The sequence below is a fragment of the Capra hircus genome, chromosome 1, assembly GCF_001704415.2.
Source record: "Capra hircus breed San Clemente chromosome 1, ASM170441v1, whole genome shotgun sequence".
Taxonomy (NCBI): Eukaryota; Metazoa; Chordata; class Mammalia; order Artiodactyla; family Bovidae; genus Capra; species Capra hircus.
The window spans coordinates 21,464,964-21,485,128 of record NC_030808.1 but is presented as its reverse complement, the minus strand read 5'-3'; the positions used below and the strand labels follow the sequence as shown (position 1 = coordinate 21,485,128).

General features: G+C 37.5%; 1 protein-coding gene across 2 annotated transcripts in view; it reads left to right on the top strand.

The window, feature by feature from the left end:
• Window positions 1–20,165, top strand: part of LOC102181811 (multidrug resistance-associated protein 1) — a 100,159-nt gene that overhangs the window by 29,004 nt on the left and 50,990 nt on the right. For both annotated transcript variants that reach the window (XM_018053229.1, XM_018053178.1), the window contains exons 6-12: window positions 2,828–3,082; window positions 5,551–5,616; window positions 11,405–11,542; window positions 12,910–13,056; window positions 16,075–16,159; window positions 16,246–16,312; window positions 16,718–16,844. In XM_018053229.1, the coding sequence (XP_017908718.1) occupies window positions 2,828–3,082; window positions 5,551–5,616; window positions 11,405–11,542; window positions 12,910–13,056; window positions 16,075–16,159; window positions 16,246–16,312; window positions 16,718–16,844 (885 nt within the window). The remainder of the gene's footprint in view (window positions 1–2,827; window positions 3,083–5,550; window positions 5,617–11,404; window positions 11,543–12,909; window positions 13,057–16,074; window positions 16,160–16,245; window positions 16,313–16,717; window positions 16,845–20,165) is intronic.

Genomic DNA, 20,165 nt, shown 5'->3' with positions numbered 1-20,165 from the left:
GTCCATAAAAAGGATTCTTGAGGCTGGGAGCCATATATGCTTTATCTGGGTCTTTCTATGGCTTCCCTGCTGGCTCAGATGGTAAAGAGTCTGCCTGCAATGCAGGAGATACAAGAGGCTCAGGTTCAGTCCCTGGGTCAGGAAGATCTCCTGGAGAAGGAAATGGTTACCCATTCCAGTATTCTTGCCCAGATAATTCCATGGACAGAGGAGCCTGGCGAGCTATGGTCCACATTTTCACAAAGAATCGAATACGACTGAGCAACTAACACTTTTTTTAGAGCAAATGCAATCAATGACATGAATGAAGTTTCAAAAATTAAGGAGTCACAAGGTTGTGTTAGCAGTCTTCCTGAGTGGGACCCCAACAAGGGTCCTTCTGCCTAGTGCCCTTCGAGCATCTGAGTTCTGGTCAGAAGCGAAGGAAGGTTTTATTCTTTGATCAGATAATGAAGAGGTGTGGGTCTATCTCTTGAGCACCCATTCCTCTAATAGGCAGTAGGTAAGGCTGCTTTATAGGGATCTCTCAAAATGAGGTTCTTGTGGAATTGGAGCAGGGGCAGCTGGGCTGCTTAGACTCCAGATGGCAGTTCCTGGAGCAGCATCTCTGCACGTGGCCTGCAGCTACCATCTTGGATTTTGTGTCACACATGGCTTCTGAACGTGGACGCTCAGCTGAGATGTAAGCTCGGCCGTTTCATTTCGCAGGAGGAACCCTGGTCTGAAGGGCCAGATACAAGGCTCTGCACATGGCCTCCCTGTGAGCAAATGAGAATAGACTAAGTGCTAGGGAAAAGGGGATTAAAAAAAAAAATAAAAAAGGTAAGACTTTATTTTATTCCCCAATTCCCTGAGAATTGTTAATGGCCTTTGCTAATGACAGTTGTGCTTTGTGTATTTTCCTAAAGGAGGGCATTTATTTGATTCCTTGGGTAATTTGATTATTTTGAACTACCCAGTCTTTTAGTTTTTACATAAGTCAGTTTATGTAAGTCAGTTTTCCTTCTAGAAAAGTAGGATAAAGTGTTTGTATTTGTTTATAATAGTAAGTTGGAAGTAGATGCTATTAGAGATCAATGGATCTCACTTTAAAAAGTGCTGTAGTCTTAATGAAATGAGAATAACTGTTCTTGGATTTCCATTGTTTTTCTTGGCCACATTAAATGGTCAGTAACTTATTAGGGGAGATTAAAAAGCTGCCTTTGGAGGAGACATAGAAGCTTAACTATCGTAGTGTATTTTTTCCTTTTTTTATTTCCTCTTATGGGAGCAGTATTTATTCTGTCGTATCATCAGCACCATACCTTGGAAGGCAGTAGCAGAAAATTAAAGGATTCAGCATTGCAGCAGCCATCAAGGTTAGGAGGATCCTGACCCCTTGTGAACCTCCCAGGGTTGTGCCTTTCCTCTGCTGGCCCCATAGACTGCCATATGCCCTGAGCCCGTGGGTTTTAACCTAGGGAATGTTAGAAGTGTCCCACTGAAGGCCCTGCCTACTCATTTTCCAGAGGGGCTTTTTCTCTGGACTTTGTATTAGTCATTTATTGAGTGAAGAGAACTTGAGTGTCCCCTGTATCCTATTTACCGTTGTTAGATCTAGCTCTCAATCCTGTCTCTCTTTAAATCAGTGTGGTAGGAGTTTCTTAAAACTTTTGGCATATGGTAGGACTTTCACCTAATTTCTGGTATAAATATCAATTTCCTGCTTATTTTACAGTTGTTTATGCATTTTTCCTGGGCTTCCCGGGCTTCCCTTGTGGTTCAGCAGGTAAAGAATCTGCCTGCAATGTGGGAGACCTGGGTTCGATCCCCAGATTGGAAAGGCCTCTGGGGAAGGACATGGCAACCCACTCCAGTACTCTTGCCTGGGGAATTTCATGGAGAGAGGAGCAGGACAGGCTGCAGTCCATGGAATCGCAAAGAATTGGAGACGACTCTGCAACTAACTTTCACTTTCACTTTCATGCATTTTTCTGGGAATTTTAAATGAGTGGGAAATTAAATAAATGAATTTATAATATTAGCCTTAGTAAGAAATTACCAGTAGTTAACCTTAAGTATTCAGTTCAGTTCAGTTCAGTTCAGTCGCTCAGTCGTGTCCGACTCTTTGCGACCCCATGAATCACAGCACGCCTGCTTCCCTGTCCATCACCAACTCCTGGAGTTCACTCAGACTCAGGTCCATCGAGTCAGTGATGCCTTAAGTATATTGAATTCAATATACAAATATTAAATGACATATACAGAGGGAAAGGGAGAATTAGGCCTTGGAAGAACAGAGAAGATGTATTTCCATCTTCTAATGAAGGCTTTTCAATACTCTTACCTCATGGCCCTTCTTAGCTACTGTTACACTTGTGTGTGTGTGTGTGTGTTAGTCCCTCAGTTGTGTCCAACTCTTTGCGACCCCATGGGCTGTTGCTGGCCAGGCTCCTCTGGAGTGGGTAGCCATTTCCTTTTCCAGGGGATCTTCCCAACCCAGGGATTGAACCCTGGTCTCCTGCATTGCAGGCAGATTCTTTACTAAGTCCTCGGAAGCCCTTATAATCAGCCTGTGTGTAGGAGGGGAGTGGACTCCACTACTAGACTGTAATCTCTTTAAGATTGAAACTATATCATTAAAAAAACAACTTTCATTAGATTTTCGTTGATTCACCTGTATACTCTGTATTGATAAACTTTAGATGATTTAGTAGGGGTGCCAAAGAATAGAAAGGAAGCCTGGAGCTAGAAATCTTTTTAGTTTTAGTTAAAAGTTATCATTGTTTGACTGTAAAGATCCTGCATGATCTACAGAACTGTAAGTATTCTGCTTCTCTTTTCCCAGGCCCTGCTTCTATCTAATGTTTCTAGAAAACAGTTTTCTACTGGGGAAATTATTAACCTGATGGTAACAGATGCCCAGCAGCTCATGGACTTGATGACAAACATCAATCTTCTTTGGTCAGCTCCTTTTCAAATCCTGATGGCCGTATCACTCCTTTGGCAAGAGCTGGGTCCAGCAGTGTTAGCAGGGGTGGCGGTCCTTGTGTTTGTTATACCAATGAATGCTTTAGTTGCAAATAGAATGAAAACGCTGAAGGTAAGAAAATGATTGCCTGATGTTACCTGTGTCAAACAGAAGCTTGAGTTTCCAGACTTGGAAATAAGCATCTAGCTAATTCTCTCAATATGGAAAATAGAGGCTTAAAATGGATATAATACAAATGAATCATTCATTTATTGAACCAGTATTGATTGAGCATCTATCCTGTCAGTCACTGTGAAAGGTACATAAAGTATAGTAGTGAAGAGAATTGACAAGTTCCAGCTCTCTTTGGATTATTGGGGGAGAAAGGCAACAAACAAGTAAATAAATAGGTAGATAGCATAATGCCTGGTGTTAATTTGTGTATGAAGAAAGATAGTTAGGATAAAGTGATAGAGTAACAAAAAATTTCGTTTCACAAACAAGGTCTGGAACATCCTCAGGAAAGATATGATGTATCAGCTGAGTAAGGCAGCAATCCATGTGGATGTCTGAGAAAAAGATATCAGGCAAACAGAATGGTGTGTATGCAGCCTAGAGGTGGGGGCATGCTTGGTCTGCCTTAAGAAGTGGCAAGAAGGCTAGTGAGCTAAAGTGAGGGAGGCGTGGCTGCGTGAAGCCAGGGGACAGTAAATGCTTAACTGAATTAATTTTAATATTCTTCCTCTACATTCAGTTAGTCATCTTACTGTCAATATATTCTTGACATCTGCTATTTCCAAGACAGTGTGTACTATGCTGTACTGTAGGAATGGGGGAACAGGACCAAGACATAGTTCACTTCTCCGAAGGAGATCACACTGTAATGGGAGAGACAGATGGTTTCCCATGTTAAAGTAACAAAGAGAGATGCAGATGTGTTGCTTATGACAATCATTGTATTATTTGAAATGAATAAAGGGCAAACAACATCTTATGTATGGACATGGAAATGAATCAATCACTATTAGAGGAAAAAGTAAATTAGAGAAACACACACACACACACACACACACACACATATATATATATGTGTGTGTATATGTGGACACTTCCCAGGTGTCTCAGTGGTAAAGAATCTGCCTGTCAATGCATGAGTTGCAGGAGACGCAGGTTCGATCCCTGGATTAGGACGAGCCCCTGGAGAGGGAAATGGCAACCCACTCTAGTATTCTTGCCTGGGAAATCTCATGGAGAGAAGAGCCTGGTGGGCTACAGTCAGGGGGGTTGAAAAAATGTTGGACACGACTTAGCGACTAAACAACAAAAATATGTAATATGTATGCCATGCATTTATATGGTGTGTATATATATGTATATATGTGTGTGTGTATATATGTATATATGATCCAGTTTTTAAAATGTGAATATACCTTTGCACATGAATATATATGTATAAAGTGATATATTTATATCACTATTTATATAGTGATAAAGATGTATAAACATAGGTTTGAATGTATTTGTATGAACATAGAAATAACCTAGAGATAAAACACTAGTCTTTCAAGAGTAGTTACCTGTAAAGTGAAATTAAATGGAAGGAGGGAAGATTTTTTTACTTATTACTTTAATACATTTAGAAGCAAAGAATTTATACCTTCTTTTACTTTTTTCTGAATTTTTCAAATAATTACCCAAAAGCCTAGTTTTTTAAGATGAGAACTAGGAAATAACATATAATTATAAAATAATTATGAATTACTAAACACATGGGTATTTAGAATAACAGATTTTTTAATGAATAATTTTAAAATATGTTTTTTAACATTCTGGATTTTAAATAATTGTAAGTTAAATTTTTAGGAATGGAATTACATTATCAGGAATTTATCTAGAGTCCTAAAACATCCAAAGAGACTCCAATATTGTGTACAATTATTCTAAATAAAAAATATACTTTAATCACCCAAAAGATATAAAGGATGTTAGCTTGTAAATGTGTACTTTGTTAGATATACAAGTGCATATTATTGCATATAACATAATTGTGGCAATATTATTGGAGAAAATCCTTAAGATGAAATGACCAAATGATAATAAGTATTATAAATAAAGTTTTAGATTATAAATAGTATGCTATATAATACTTATATAATATTTTCAAAAAAAGTTGGTATGTATATATATATGTATGTATATATATATTTGTGATAATAGAAGTACCACAGGAATAAAAACAAAGATTTACATACATATAATTGATAGAGTTTGGGGAATTTTTCCCATTTTGATTGAATATAAATATTTTTATTCCATTTATAACAAAATTTTTCCGAATAAATATTATATTTTCTACTCTTTTGGAAAGTGCACACCTTGGTTTTATTTTACTGCTGGCTACTTTTAAGTTTTAAAGTATCTATTTATAACTGTTATCTAACATTAACAGAATAATGTTGTATGAATGTTATAATATAGTTTTCATCAACTAAATAGTATATAAAATAGAGGAAGTAGATTGCATTTTAAAAAATAGTTATGTAAATTAAAGTATTAGCAACTTTTGTCAAATATACTGTCATTTTCTTTCCATTATATAGAAAAATCAAAGGAAGAACAAGGACAAACAGATAAAACTGCTCAATGAAATCTTACATGGAATTAAGGTAATAAAAAAAGAACATGCTTTTAATTTATCTATTTAGAATATAGCAATAAGCGAACCAATAAATGAATCATTCACCATTCTCAATATCAAAATAATGAAATATGTATAATTTTGAGAGAGTAATTTAGATTTCAGATATATAAGATTTCTTACGTTGAAATAGCATTTAAATAAAGCCAAATAAAATGTAAGGTGCTTTTTTTTTTGTTCTCAACCAACAACTAAACACAAATATCTCAAAAGACACAAAATATTACTCGTTTCAAAGACAGAAATTTGGAATGAAGCAGGGAAGAGTGGCGGTTATACTGTCATCAGTGTGAAGGTAGATACATGGGGAAAGTGATGAGAGGCCATTTGGTTTCTTTTATACATCATACATTGCTCAATCATGTCTGACTCTTTGTGACCCCAGGGACTAGAGCCCGCAAGGTGCCTCTGTTCATGGAATTTTCTGGGCAAGAATACTGGAGTGGGTTACCATTCCCTTCACCGAGGAATCTTCCCGACCAAGGGATCAAACCCAGGTCTCCTGCATTGCAGGCGGATTCTTTACTGTCTGAGCCACTTACCTGGCTATTCTATGAAAAGTATGTTACTGATTATTTGTTTCCTAGAAAAACTCCACTCCACACACCTAACATTTTCTCTGTGATAAAATGAGTGAAGCCTTATACATTTTGCATAGAGATATCCCTCAATTTTAGAGACGGAAATGGCAATCCATCCAGTGTTCATGCCTGGGAAATCCCATGGACAGAGGAGCCTGACAGGCTACAGTCCATGAGGTTGCAAGAGGAGGATGCAACTTAAGACTAAACCACCACCACATTCCTCAATTTACAATGGCTTTATATCCTGATAAACCCATCAGAAGCTGAAAATATCATTGTCGAAAATGCATTTAATACACCTAGCATACTTATTACCATAGTTTAGCATATACTTACATCACTTACATTAGACTACAGTTGAGCAAAATCATCTGACACAGAGCCTATTTTATAATAAAAATGAAAGTGAAGTTGCTCAGTTGCGACCCCATGGACTGTAGACTACCAGGGTCCTCTGTCTGTGGGATTTTCCAGGCCAGAATACTGGAGTGGGTTGTCAGTTCCTTCTCCAAGGGATCTTCCCAACCTAGGGATCAAACCTGGGTCTCCTGCATTGCGGGCAGATGCTTTACCGTCTGAGCCACCAGGGAAAGCATTGAAAAGTTCACTAATTTATTGAATACTGTACTGACAGTGAAAAACAGACTGGTAGTATGGTTGCAGAAAGCTTGGTAGTATATTGGTTATTTATCCTTTAGATTGTGTGGCTGCCCAGCACCATGACAGAGTATTATATCACATAGAAGTAACCTAGGAAAAACATCAAAATTCAAAATTGGAAGTGCAATTTCTACTGAATGAGTATTGCTTTCACACTGTCCTAAAGTTGAAAAATCCTAAATTAAATCACTGTATATCAGAGATCATCTGTGTATAATTTCAAATCCTATTGCACTTGGATTATAGCTCATCAGATTTTTCTAAAGCACAAAATTTGCAAAGTTCACATGGAATTTCCTCCTGACATTTAAAACTCCACTGGACATTTCCATCTACCTGCAATGTGGGAGACCTGGGTTTAATCCCTGGGTTGGGAAGATCCCCTGGAGGAGGGCATGGCAACTGACTCCAGTATTCTTGCCTGGAAAATCCCCGTGGACAGAGGACCTAGCAGGCTGTAGTCCATGGGGTCACAAAGAGATGGCCACAACTGAGCCACTAGGTAAGTGCAGTTCAGTTGCTCAGTCATGTCCTACTCTCTGCGACCCCATGGACTGTAGCACTCCAGGCTTCCCTGTCCATCACCATCTCCCAGAGCTTGCTCAAATTCATGTCCATTGAGTTGCTAATGCCATCCAACCATCTTATCCTCTATTGTCTTCTTCTCCTCTGCCCTCTATCTTTCCCAGCATCAGGGTCTTTTCACATGAGCCAGTTCTTTGCATCAAGTGGCCAAAGTATTGGATTTCAGCTTCAGCATCAGTCCTTCCAATGAATACTCAGGAGTGATTTCCTTTACCATTGACTGATTTGACCTCCTTGCAGTCCAGTCTCAAGAGTCTTCTCCAACACCACAGTTCAAAAGCATCAATTCTTCAGCACTCAGCTTTCTTTATACACAAATAAATTATTTATCCACAGAATAAACCCATTGTACGTACACACTGATTCACCTTAGAATCTGTAAATGATACGCTGCATTGTGCTGTATAACATGTTTACAAAAATATACATTACTGAAGTGAAAGACATTGTTAGATTGAAGATACCTTGAAAGGAGACTGATATCCATGAATGGCAACAAGATTGCCTGGAGAAACATTAGTAACCTTAGATATGCAGATGACACCACCCTTATGGCAGAAAGTGAAGAGGAACTAAAAAACCTCTTGATGAAAGTGAAAGAGGAGAGTGAAAAAGTTGGCTTAAAGCTCAACATTCAGAAAATGAAGATCATGGCATCTGGTCCCCTTACTTCATGGGAAATAGATGAGGAAACAGTGGAAACAGTGTCAGACTTTATTTTTGAGGGGCTCCAAAATCACTGCAGATGGTGATTGCAGCCATGAAATTAAAAGACGCTTACTCCTTGGAAGAAAAGTTAAGACCAACCTAGATAGCATATTAAAAAGCAGAGATATTACTTTGCCGACTAAGGTCCATCTAGTCAAGGCTATGGTTTTTCCAGTAGTCATGTATGGATATGAGAGTTGGACTGTGAAGAAAGCTGAGTGCCAAGAATTGATGCTTTTGAACTGTGGTGCTGGAGAAGACTTTTTTTTTTTTCATCATTTCCCCTTTATTTTTTTTATTTAAATTTATTTTAATTGGAGGCTTTGTATAGAACAGTCTTTGGAGAAGACTCTTAAGAGTCCCTTGGACTGCAAGCAGATCCAACCAGTCCATCCTAAAGGAGACCTGTCCTGGGTGTTCATTGGAGGGACTGATGCTGAGGCTGAAACTCCAATACTTTGGCCACTTCATGCGAAGAGTTGACTCATTAGAAAAGACCCTGATGCTGGGAGGGATTGGGAGCAGGAGGAGAAGGGGATGACAGAGGATGAGATGGCTGGATGGAATCACCCACTCGATGGACATGAGTTTGGGTGAACTCCGGGAGTTGGTGATGGACAAGTAGGCCTGGCGTGCTGGGATTCATGGGATCACAAAGAGTCAGACACGACTGAGTGACTGAACTGAACTGAACTGCACTGAAATTTAACTCAGATTATTCTATAAAGTCACACATCCTAAAATTATATGATCCAGACGCACCTTGCACTTCTTTGTGAGTTAACTGAGACCCCCAGCATCCATTAGAAAATAGTGATGTATGTTTATATGCTGTAAGTATTGATATTCATAAAATGAAATTTGCTTTATCAGTAGGACCAAGACAATGTAGATAAAAGAAATTTTCTCAAGATCTAAGCAAAGTTCAAGATTTAAAATAGCAGTCCCAGCAGTAAATACACTAGAATATTGGAACAGGTCCAAATGGAAATCAGGATAGTTTAAAAGTGGGGGCAGTTTGTATCCTTGGTGTTTGAAAACAGGTGTCATAAAGCCTCTCTCTAACATTGATAATAGCTTAGCATTTATCAAACATTTTCTGTATGTCATGCACTGTACTTATCCCTATATCTGTTTCCTCATATAATTCTTATAAACCTAAAGAAAAAGATTTCTCATCTTCATTTTACAAATAAGGAAACAAAGTATCTGAGCAGTTGAGGGTCATGTCTAAGTTCACAGAGCTGGTAAGAGATTATTAGAGATTTCCAGAGGATTCACAGACATATAGATAGATAGATGAATAGAGAAACAAAGATTTAGTTTAAGCAACTGGCTTATGAGTATAGGCAGTGACATGTCTGAAATCTGTTGAGGCTGGAAATTCCTGCGGGAGTTGATGCTACAGCCTTGAGTCTGGAGGCAAAACTCCTTCCATCTCAGAGAACCTTAATTTTTTCTCTTGAGGCCCTCAACTGATTAGATTGGGCTCACCCATCTGAGGGGCTTCCTAGGTGGCTCTAGTGGTAAAGAACTTGTCTGTCAATGCCAATGCAAGACACGTGAGAGATGAAGGTTAGATTCCTAGGTCAGGAAGATCCCCTGGAAAAGCAAATGGCAACCCACTGCAGTATTCCTGCCTGGAAAATCCCTTGGACAGAGGAGCCTGGCAGGCTGCCGTCCATAGGGTCGCAAAGAGTTGGACACAACTGAAGCAACAAAGCTTGTTACCACCCATTTAATGGAGGGCAATCTTCTTTATTTAAAGTTTAATGGTTTAAATGTGAATCAGATCTAAAAATTACCTTCACAGTAACATCTACTAGTATTTGATAAAATAACTGGGCAACATAACCTAGCCACATTTACACATAAAACTAACCATCACAGAAAACTAAGATCATGGCATCCAATCCAATCAGTTTATGGCAAATAGATGGGAAAACAATGGAAACAGTGACAAATTTTATTTTCTTGGGTTCCAGAATCACTGTGGTCAGTGACTGCAGCCAGAAAATTAAAAGATGCTTGTTCCTTGGAAAGAAAACTGTGATAAATCTAGACAGCATATTAAAAAGCAGAGACATCATTTTACTGGCAAAGGTCCATATAGTCAAAGGTATGGTTTTTACGGTAGTCATGTGTGGATGTGAGAGTTGGACCATAAAGAAAGCTGAGTACCAAAGAATTAATGCTTTTGAACTGTGGTGTTGGAGAAGACTCTTGAGAGTTCCTTGGAAAGCAAGGAGATCAAACCAGTTAATCCTAAAGGAAATCAACCCTGAATATACATTGCAAGAACTGCTGAAGCTGAAGCTCCAATACTTTGGCCACCTGATGTGAACTGACTCATTTGAAAAGATCCTGATACTGGGAAAGATTGAAGGCTGGAGGAGAAGGGGTGACAGAGGATGAAATAGTTGGTTGCTTTATCAAGTCAATGGACAAAAGCTTGAGCAAACTCCAGGAGACAGTGAAGGACAATGAAGCCTGGTGAGCTACTGTCCATGGGGTCACAAAGAGTTGGACGTGACTGAGCAAATGAACAACATAAGAGGCCTGGAATTTGAATATAGGTCTGTCTAACTCTAAAAAGTATGTGGTAAGCCATTGCATGATTCTGCTTCTCCATGTTTTCCATCTCAGGAAATAGTTTGCAATCTCAAAACACCTGTAACCTTTCGGAAAATGCCTTGACATCCCAAGACATAAGTTTTCAAGAAGTTGGGAGGCCAGGGGAGAAGCTTAACTATTAAAAGATGTGAAAAGAATAGAATTGAGAGTTGGACCAGTGGAACATTTGTCAGGATTAAACTAGACAGAGGGCTTCCCTGGTGGCTCAGACATGTCCATAATGCATCCATGGACAAAGAGTCAAACATACCTGAGCGACTCTCACTTTCACTTTCAAGCTAGACAGAAACTGCTATGGAGCTCCAGGAGCTGGGATGTTGTCAAAGTCTGGCTCAGGAATAAGCTAGTAGTGGGTAAGAGAGACATAAGAGTGGGGAAATGGTGATTTCCTCCACCTACTCACCCTAGAAAAACACCACAGGAAATATTATGACTCAGCCGAAAACAGGAGTAATTTACTTCCTGGGTACCATTTTCACCTTCACAGTTATGAGTGTGTGTGTGTTACAGTGTGTGTATTTGTACGTGTGCATGCTGTTTTATTTCTTCTATGATATTGATTGTCATCATCTGACTTCTTTGCAGATTCTCAAACTTTATGCATGGGAACCCTCCTATAAAAAGAAGATTATTGAAATTCGAGAACAGGAATTGGAAGTTCAGAAATCAGCTGGGTATCTTACTGTATTTTCCATGCTAACTTTAACTTGCATTCCATTCTTGGTAAGTGTGTATATTATTTCTTGTTTTGATTTTCAAGTCTGATTTGCATTTTCACCTTCAAATTCCCTGGAATTAAGGTTTCCAAAGTGAAGTCTTCTATATCTAAATTTAAATTTTCAAAAAATGCAGTCATTAATCTGTAGAGATAAGAGAATGAAAGTTTTAAAGATGGGGAAAAATTTTTGGTGCATTTTCATTGGTCTGTGTTTTTTATATTTAATAAGATTTTACATCTTTGTAAATTTTTCATAGATTGAACACATGCCATCCCCAATCTTAAAAAAATATAACCTATATTTCAGAGTTCCTTTTCAGCTCGATTATTTTTCATGATTAATCCCTTTTAAGCAAGACTGAAAGGCACATTACGTAGAGTTGGAAAGGGACATTATTGAGCATTTCTACTGTGTATCAGACAAATTACATGCATTTTATTTCATTCTTGCAATACTAAGGTATTACTTTTCTCATTTCACAAGAGGAAATGGAAATAGTTTGGAAATATCCTCAGAGTTATAGAACTAGTATTTGTAGGTGAATTGATATGAATTGAAGTCTCTTTCTTTCTGTCACTTCATGCAAATGTTGGGAATCTCATTCTATTTAAAGAGTATAAATTGCCTTGAGATATTGAAGCAGTGGCTGGAAGCCAAAGGATAAGAAAACCATGTCTAACTGAAGGATCAATTTTAGCCACTCTCAATAGTGATGGGGTCAGGAAACATTCTATATGTCTCCCCTGTTGTTAATTTAAAATATTATTATTTTTTATTTAAACAAACATGTGGATATTATGAATGTAAAAGCAATATTTACATTTGAAATACTTTAGTAGAAATAGCCAGTAAGCATTTGCTTAAGACAGTCTTATGTACATGATAAATAATCAATACAGTCTCATGCATAAATGAACTTTTCTGCCTTTTCTAAATGAAACTTATGCAAGTAAATATAAATCCTACTAGTCATGATTTATTTATACATTCTTCAGTTAATATTAAGACACAGAGAAAGTAAAATTTCTGCATATGAGACAAAAGGTATGCACGCATCACTGGAAAAAATTTACACAAGGAAGGAAAAAATGAACTGTTTTATGTTTTAAATGGGGAAAATTACTGTAGTGAAAATGTGCCATGTCAAAGAAGGGAGCTGGACCTATGACATGTTCATAGGATGTCATTATCTAAGATACTTAATTGTCTGATCTGTACTAAACATTTATTTCATATTCTTCAGCGATAGTACTAAATAGTACCAAATTTTGGTAAACAACAACAACAAATGTTATTGAAGATTTCTTTCCTGATTTTGAGTCTGTAATTAATAATTGCACAATTGAAGAAAATTACATGTCTACTTTTAAGGTGTCCCTGGCAACATTTGGTGTCTATTTCTTACTGGATGAAGGAAACATTTTAACAGCCACTAAAGTGTTCACATCTATGTCTTTGTTTAATATCTTGAGGCTTCCTCTGTTTGATTTACCGATGGTGATCTCAGCTGTGGTCCAGGTACGTCCAAATTATCCTTAAACTGAGAATCATTCCTCTACTGAAATCTTTAGTTTTGCATATTTCACTTCTTAATCTTTTTTTTTTTAATTTCTATTTTTACTTTATTTTACTTTACAATACTGTATTGGTTTTGCCATACATTAACATGAATCCACCACGGGTGTACATGCGATCCCAAACATGAACCCCCCTCCCACCTCCCTCCCCACAACATCCCTCTGGGTCATCCCCGTGCACCAGCCCCAAGCATGCTGTATCCTGCATTGGACATAGACTGGTGATTCGATTCTTACATGATAGTATACATGTTTCAATGCCCTTCTCCCAAATCATCCCACCCTCTTCCTCTCCCTCTGAGTCCAAAAGTCCGCTATACACATCTGTGTCTTTTTTGCTGTCTTGCATATAGGGTCATCATTGCCATCTTTCTAAATTCCATATATATGTGTTAGTATACTGTATTGATGTTTTTCTTTCTGGCTTACTTCACTCTGTATAATCGGCTCCAGTTTCATCCATCTCAACAGAACTGATTCAAATGTATTCTTTTTAACGGCTGAGTAATACTCCATTGTGTATATGTACCACTGCTTTCTTATCCATTCATTTGCTGATGGACATCTAGGTTGTTTCCATGTCCTGGCTATTATAAACAGTGCTGCAATAAACATTGGGGTACATGTGTCTCTTTCAATTCTGGTTTCCCCGGTGTGTATGCCCAGCAGTGGGATTGCTGGGTCATGAGGCAGTTCTATTTGCAATTTTTTAAGGAATCTCCACACTGTTTTCCATAGTGGTTGTACTAGTTTGCATTCCCACCAACAGTGAAGGAGGGTTCCCTTTTCTCCACACCCTCTCCAGCATTTATTGCTTGCAGATTTTTGGATCGCAGACATTCTGACTGGTGTGAAGTGGTACCTCACTGTGGTTTTGATTTGCATTTCTCTAATAATGAGTGATGTTGAGCATCTTTTCATGTGTTTGTTAGCCATCCGTATGTCTTCTTTGGAGAAATGTCTATTTAGTTCTTTGGCCCATTTTTTGATTGGGTCGTTCATTTTTCTGGAATTGAGTTGCACAAGTTGCTTGTATATTTTTGAGATTAGTTGTTTGTCAGTTGTTTCATTTGCTATTATTTTCTCCCATTCAGAAGTCTGTCTTTTCACCTTGCTTATATTTTCCTTTGTTGTGCAGAAGCTTTTAATTTTAATTAGATCCCATTTGTTTATTTTTGCTTTTATTTCCGGAATTCTGGGAGGTGGATCATAAAGGATCCTGCTGTGATTTATGTCGAAGAGTGTTTTGCCTATGTTCTCCTCTAGGAGTTTTATAGTTTCTGGTCTTACATTTAGATCTTTAATCCATTTTGAGTTTATTTTCGTGTGCGGTGTTAGAAAGTGATCTAGTTTCAGTCTTTTGCAAGTGGTTGACCAGTTTTCCCAGCACTTGTAGTTGTTTTATGCTGCTTTCAAAATTTCCCTAAGTTAATGAGCAATAGAGAATATTACATAGTGAAAAGAATCATGTTTTCTTTGCCTGTGCTTTTCATGTATAAGAATGACTTTTAAGCATTTCAACATGTGATATTGTTTTCTTTGCTAACATGTGATATTGTTTTCTTTGCTAAGTGTTGGTTCTCTTGTTTAGCTTTTTAAAATTTGGAGTTTGACACTATGCCATCAAATGGTTTATTTTCTGTTTTCAGCTGAAAAATTTTGAGTAAGTGATTTGCACAGTAGTAGGCCTGAATTTTCCCAGGGTTCAGCAAAACTTCATCTGTACTGAAATAATAAACTAGGGACAAAAGTGCACTGATAATATCCATCTGTCAGCCAACCTTGTATGAGGTATCTCGTTTAGCCTGCTTTTATTGTAATCTCCAATCACTGAAGCCTCTTTAGATGCTATGATGGCAGCTAAAACCGTAGGAAATCCAAAGAAGTGAGTTCTTTGATCCCTTTACCCCTAGATTTTCTCAATTAAATTTTTTCAATATCAGGTTTGGGTATTCACCCATCAAAACTTTTTCAAGTCTGGGTTCATAAACAAAGTGAATTTTTGCTTACTGGAACTAGCTCTTTGATCTAAGAACTTTTCCTTTCAATTCATAAAAATTGAGATATAGAAATTATATCTGAATGAAAAGTAACATAATTCTATAGTAAATAGCACTTAAGCTACTTTTGTTCCATAATACTATTTTTATATTCTTTTGCTAATAATCACCAGCAGAGGGCATAGAAGTACTATTGATGCTTTTAGCACATTTCACAGCACAATTCTCTTAAAACAAATATTCTTAGAATAATGGTTCCATTTTGCTTTTGAAACTATATTCTAGCTAAACGTCTGGTATCCCAGAGTGTTTTCCAACTCCTAGTGGTATGCTACTACTGTCACTAAACAAATAAGGAGAACAGTTGTCAAAAAAAAGAAAAAGAACCAACCTTGCGTACTGGTATGACACACTTGGTAAACAAAATCACAGCTTTTAATTATATCTTATCCATTAACAGTAGACATATCCTAACACAAAGTGAATAAAAATGTACTAGAGGTTTCATGCAAGTCAGTATCAGAGGAAAAATGATTCTATTTATCCTATCTGTAGCAAAACATTTATAGCTATTCTATTAATTAAATGTTACCATTGCTAAAACTATTATTTTGTTTATTCTCACAAGCAGATTTCATTCAACCAACCTGAAGTCGCTCTTAAAAACTAATTATTCTATGATTATTAATTAATCAGTTATCAGGTTTTTGCTAGAATGTTAAGGAGAATTTTTGGTTTCTAACCTCTCATGTTTTCCTGCATATATATGTTTGTTTTGTTTTTTGATTCTTGAAACTTCTTTTTCTTGATCGATGGACTTATTTATAAACATTAAAACAATGCAAATCATGCTTGCTGAATATTTGTATCAATGTCTCCAGTTTACATCAAAAACTTTTAAATGTTTTTTCATTTAACTTCTTGAAACCCAAAAATTCCATTTGTGTTTATTTTGATAGACAAGAATATCACTGGTCCATTTGGAAGACTTTCTGAGCACTGAGGAGCTTCTTCCACACAGTATTGAAGCAAACTACATAGGAGGTTAGCAGTTCTTTTTTGTGTTTAATGTTTATTTGACTTCTGGGCTGAAGACAATTATACATTTCTGTATTTATTTTTCTTCCTAGATCATGCCATTGGTTTTATAAATGCTTCATTTTCCTGGGATAAAACAGGGACTCCAGTATTAAAAGAGTAAGTCATGATTTCGGGAAAATTAAAAACAAAACAAAAAAAAATTAGCATAGATTCTATCATGCTTCATGTGTTTATTTTTTAGAGGTTTTAAGCAGAAGATGAATCTATTGGAATTTGTAGGATTTTTTTAAAAACCTCTCACTACATCTTTCATCTTTATGATTGTTTTACAATCTTTTTTACCCCCTCTTCATTTCCTCTATTTTCTTTGCAGCATTTACTGCTTGCATTTTGAAAGGATGGGTGTTTGTACAATAATGTAGGACAATGTGAATAGCAGCAATTTCAAGGATGATGCCCCGTATATAGTGACTTGTGATACAGTGACTTTTCTGGGAATATACATTAAAAACAATTATAGCAGAACTTCCTATATTGTCTCTTTCTTTCTTTGTTGTGCAGCTTGAACATAAAGATTCCAGAAGGAGCCTTAGTGGCTGTTGTAGGGCAAGTTGGGTCTGGAAAATCATCTGTGCTTTCTGCAATTCTGGGGGAAATGGAGAAACTAAAAGGAGTAGTCCAAAGAAAGGTAAAGTCAACAATGCATTCTTTGCACATCTCCTAGTGTAATGGACTACAGCCAGCACATCGTTAGTGTCAATAAGAATTTATCAAGTTGAATTGAAGAACGAAGTATTTAATGAGCATTTCTAGTTTGTAACAAACATTTAAATTTCCACAGAAATTGATTTGCTATGGATGGATTAGTCAGAGCATTCTGTCCTCCATATACTTCAGCAAATCATTTAGGAATGCTTATGGTAATTGTTTGATGATATTAACTAAATTGCAACCAATTATGGAGAAATGAATGTGGTTTATAACATAATTTGATTAGGTTTCTAATTATCATTCATTGCAATGTTTCCTAAGTAATTACGGCCATTCCATTTCTAAGAAATGGTGTAGTTGCTCACAAGAACAATCTCTGACCCAGGAAAATCTCAGGAAAATAATAATTATTAATAGCTTACATTTAAATTTCAGCTTTTGGACTATGGAGAGGTCTACTTCCAGCCATTTGTTCTATTCTTAAAGGTCAATAGGAATAAGAATTCAACATGTTCTTCATCAGCTATTTCTTTTTTGAAGTAGTACTTCAATGGCTATCCAATGAATTTTTCCTTAGACCTACTCCCTAAGAAGGTAAAATATTACCTAATCACTCCTTCTCACTTCTGACAATACGGAGAGGCTCTGTGAATATGAAACTAATGTCTTCACAATTTTTTTGTTGTTTTCCTCTAGGAAAAATCAACTCCAGACCTTTTTATTTTTGTTCATGATGTATTATTCCTTGTGTCTATATTTATTCTCCTCTGGAGAAGGAAACTGCAGCCCCCTCCAGTATTCTCACCTTGAAAATCCCATGGACAGAGGAACCTGGTGGGCTACATTCCATGGGGTCACAAAGAGTCAGACACAGTTGAGCAACTAAGCGTGTCTTTATATCTTTCCTGATTCTAGGTCTTTAGTGATTAATTGGTAAAGAATCCACTTACAATGTGGGAGACCTGGGTTCCATCCCTGAGTTGGGAAGATCCCCTGGAGAAGGGACTGGCAACTGCTCCAGTATTCTGGCCTGGAGAATTCCATGGGCTGTGTAGTCCATGGGGTTGCAGGAGTCAGACACAACTGAGTGACTTTCAAGTTCAAGTTCAATTTCATGTCTTTATATCTTTCCTGATTCCAGGTTTTTAGTGATTAATTTTTTATTTATTTTTCTCTCATCGAAACATATTCTTAGTTTGGAATCAAGCATAATTTCAAGGACTTTTTCTGATAAGATTACACTTAATAAATACCACTACTTTTAACTTTAAATATACTATCTTTTCTACTTATGTTCTCTTTAAAGATTACAATCAGCCATTAGTCTGTTGATCAAGATGACTATAAATTTTCCTAGCCCAGTTCAGTACAGTTCAATCACTCAGTCGTGTCTGACTCTTTGAGAACCCATGAACCACACCATGCCAGGCCTCCCTGCCCATCACCAACTCCCGGAGTCCACCCAAACCCATGTCCATCAAGTCGGTGATGCCATCCAACCATTTCATCCTCTGTCATCCCCTTCTCCTTCTGCCCTCAATCTTTCCCAGCATCAGGGTCTTTTCAAATGAGACAGCTCTTCACATCAGGTGGCCAAAGTATTGGAATTTCAGCTTCAACATAAGTGCTTCCAATGAACACCCAGGACTGATCTCCTTTAGGACAGACTGGTTGGATGTCCTTGCAGTCTAAGGGCCTCTCAAGAGTCTTCTCCAACACCACAGTTCAAAAGCATCAATTCTTCAGCGCTCAGCTTTCTTTATAGTCCAACTCTCACATCCATACATGACCACTGGAAAAACCATACCCTTGGCTAGATGGACCTTTGTTGGCAAAGTAATATCTCTGCTTTTGATTATGCTGTCTAGGCTGGGCATAACTTTCCTTCCAAGGAGTAAGCATCTTTTAATTTCATGGCTGCAATCACCATCTGCAGTGATTTTGGAGCCCCCAAAAATAAAGTCAGCCACTATTTCTACTGTTTCCCTATCTGTTTGCCATGAAGTGATGGGACCAGATGCCATGATTTTTGTTTTCTGAATGTTGAGCTTTAAGCCAACTTTTTCACTCTCCTCTTTCACTTTCATCAAGAGGCTCTTTAGTTCTTTTTCACTTTCTGCCATAAGGGTGGTGTCATCTGTATCTGAGGTTATTGATATTTCTCCCAGCAATCTTGATTCCAGCTTGTGTTTCCTCCAGCCCAGCATTTCTTATGATATACTCTGCATATAATTTAAATAAGCAGTGTGACAATGTACAGCCTTGAGGTACTCCTTTTCCTATGTGGAACCAGTCTGCTGTTCCATGTCCAGTTCTAACTGTTGCTTCCTGACCGGCATACAGATTTCTCAAGAGGCAGGTCAGGTGGTCTGGTATTCTCATCTCTTTCAGAATTTTCCAGTTTATTGTGATCCACACTGTCAAAGGCTTTGGCATAGTCAAGAAAGCAGAAATAGATGTTTTTCTGGAACTCTCTTGCTTTTTCCATGATTCAGCAGATGTTGGCAATTTGACTTCTGGTTCCTCTGCCTTTTCTAAAACCAGCTTGAACATCAGGAAGTTCACGGTTCCTGTATTGCTGAAGCTTGGCTTAGAGAATTTTAAGCATTATTTTACTAGTGTGTGAGATGAGTGCAATTGTGCAGCAGTTTGAGCATTGTTTGGCGTTGCCTTTCTTAGGGATTGGAATGAAATTGACCTTTTCCAGTCCTGTGGCCACTGCTGAGTTTTCCTAATTTGCTGATATATTGAGTGCAGCACTTTCACAGCATCATCTTTTAGGATTTGAAATAGCTCTACTGGAATTCCATCACCTCCACTAGCTTTGTTTATAGTGATGCTTCCTAAGGCCCACTTGACTTCACATTCCAGGATGTCTGGCTCTAGGTGAGTGATCAAACCATCATGATTATCTGGTTTATGATGATCTTTTTTGTACCGTTCTTCTGTGTATTCTTGCCACCTCTTCTTAATAGCCTCTGCTTCTGTTAGGTCCCTACTATTTCTGTCCTTTATTGAGTCCATCTTTGCATGAAATGTTCCCTTGGTATCTCTAATTTTCTTGAAGAGATCTCTTGTCTTTCCCATTCTATTGTTTTCCTCTATTTCTTTGCATTGATCACTGAGGAAGACTTTCTTATCTCTCCTTCTATTCTTTGGAACTCTGCATTCAAATGGGTATATCTTTCCTTTTCTCCTTTGCTTTTCACTTCCCTGCTTTTCACAGCTATTTGTAAGGCCTCCTCAGACAGCCATTTTGCTTTTTGCATTTCTTTTTCTTGGGGATGGTCTTGATCCC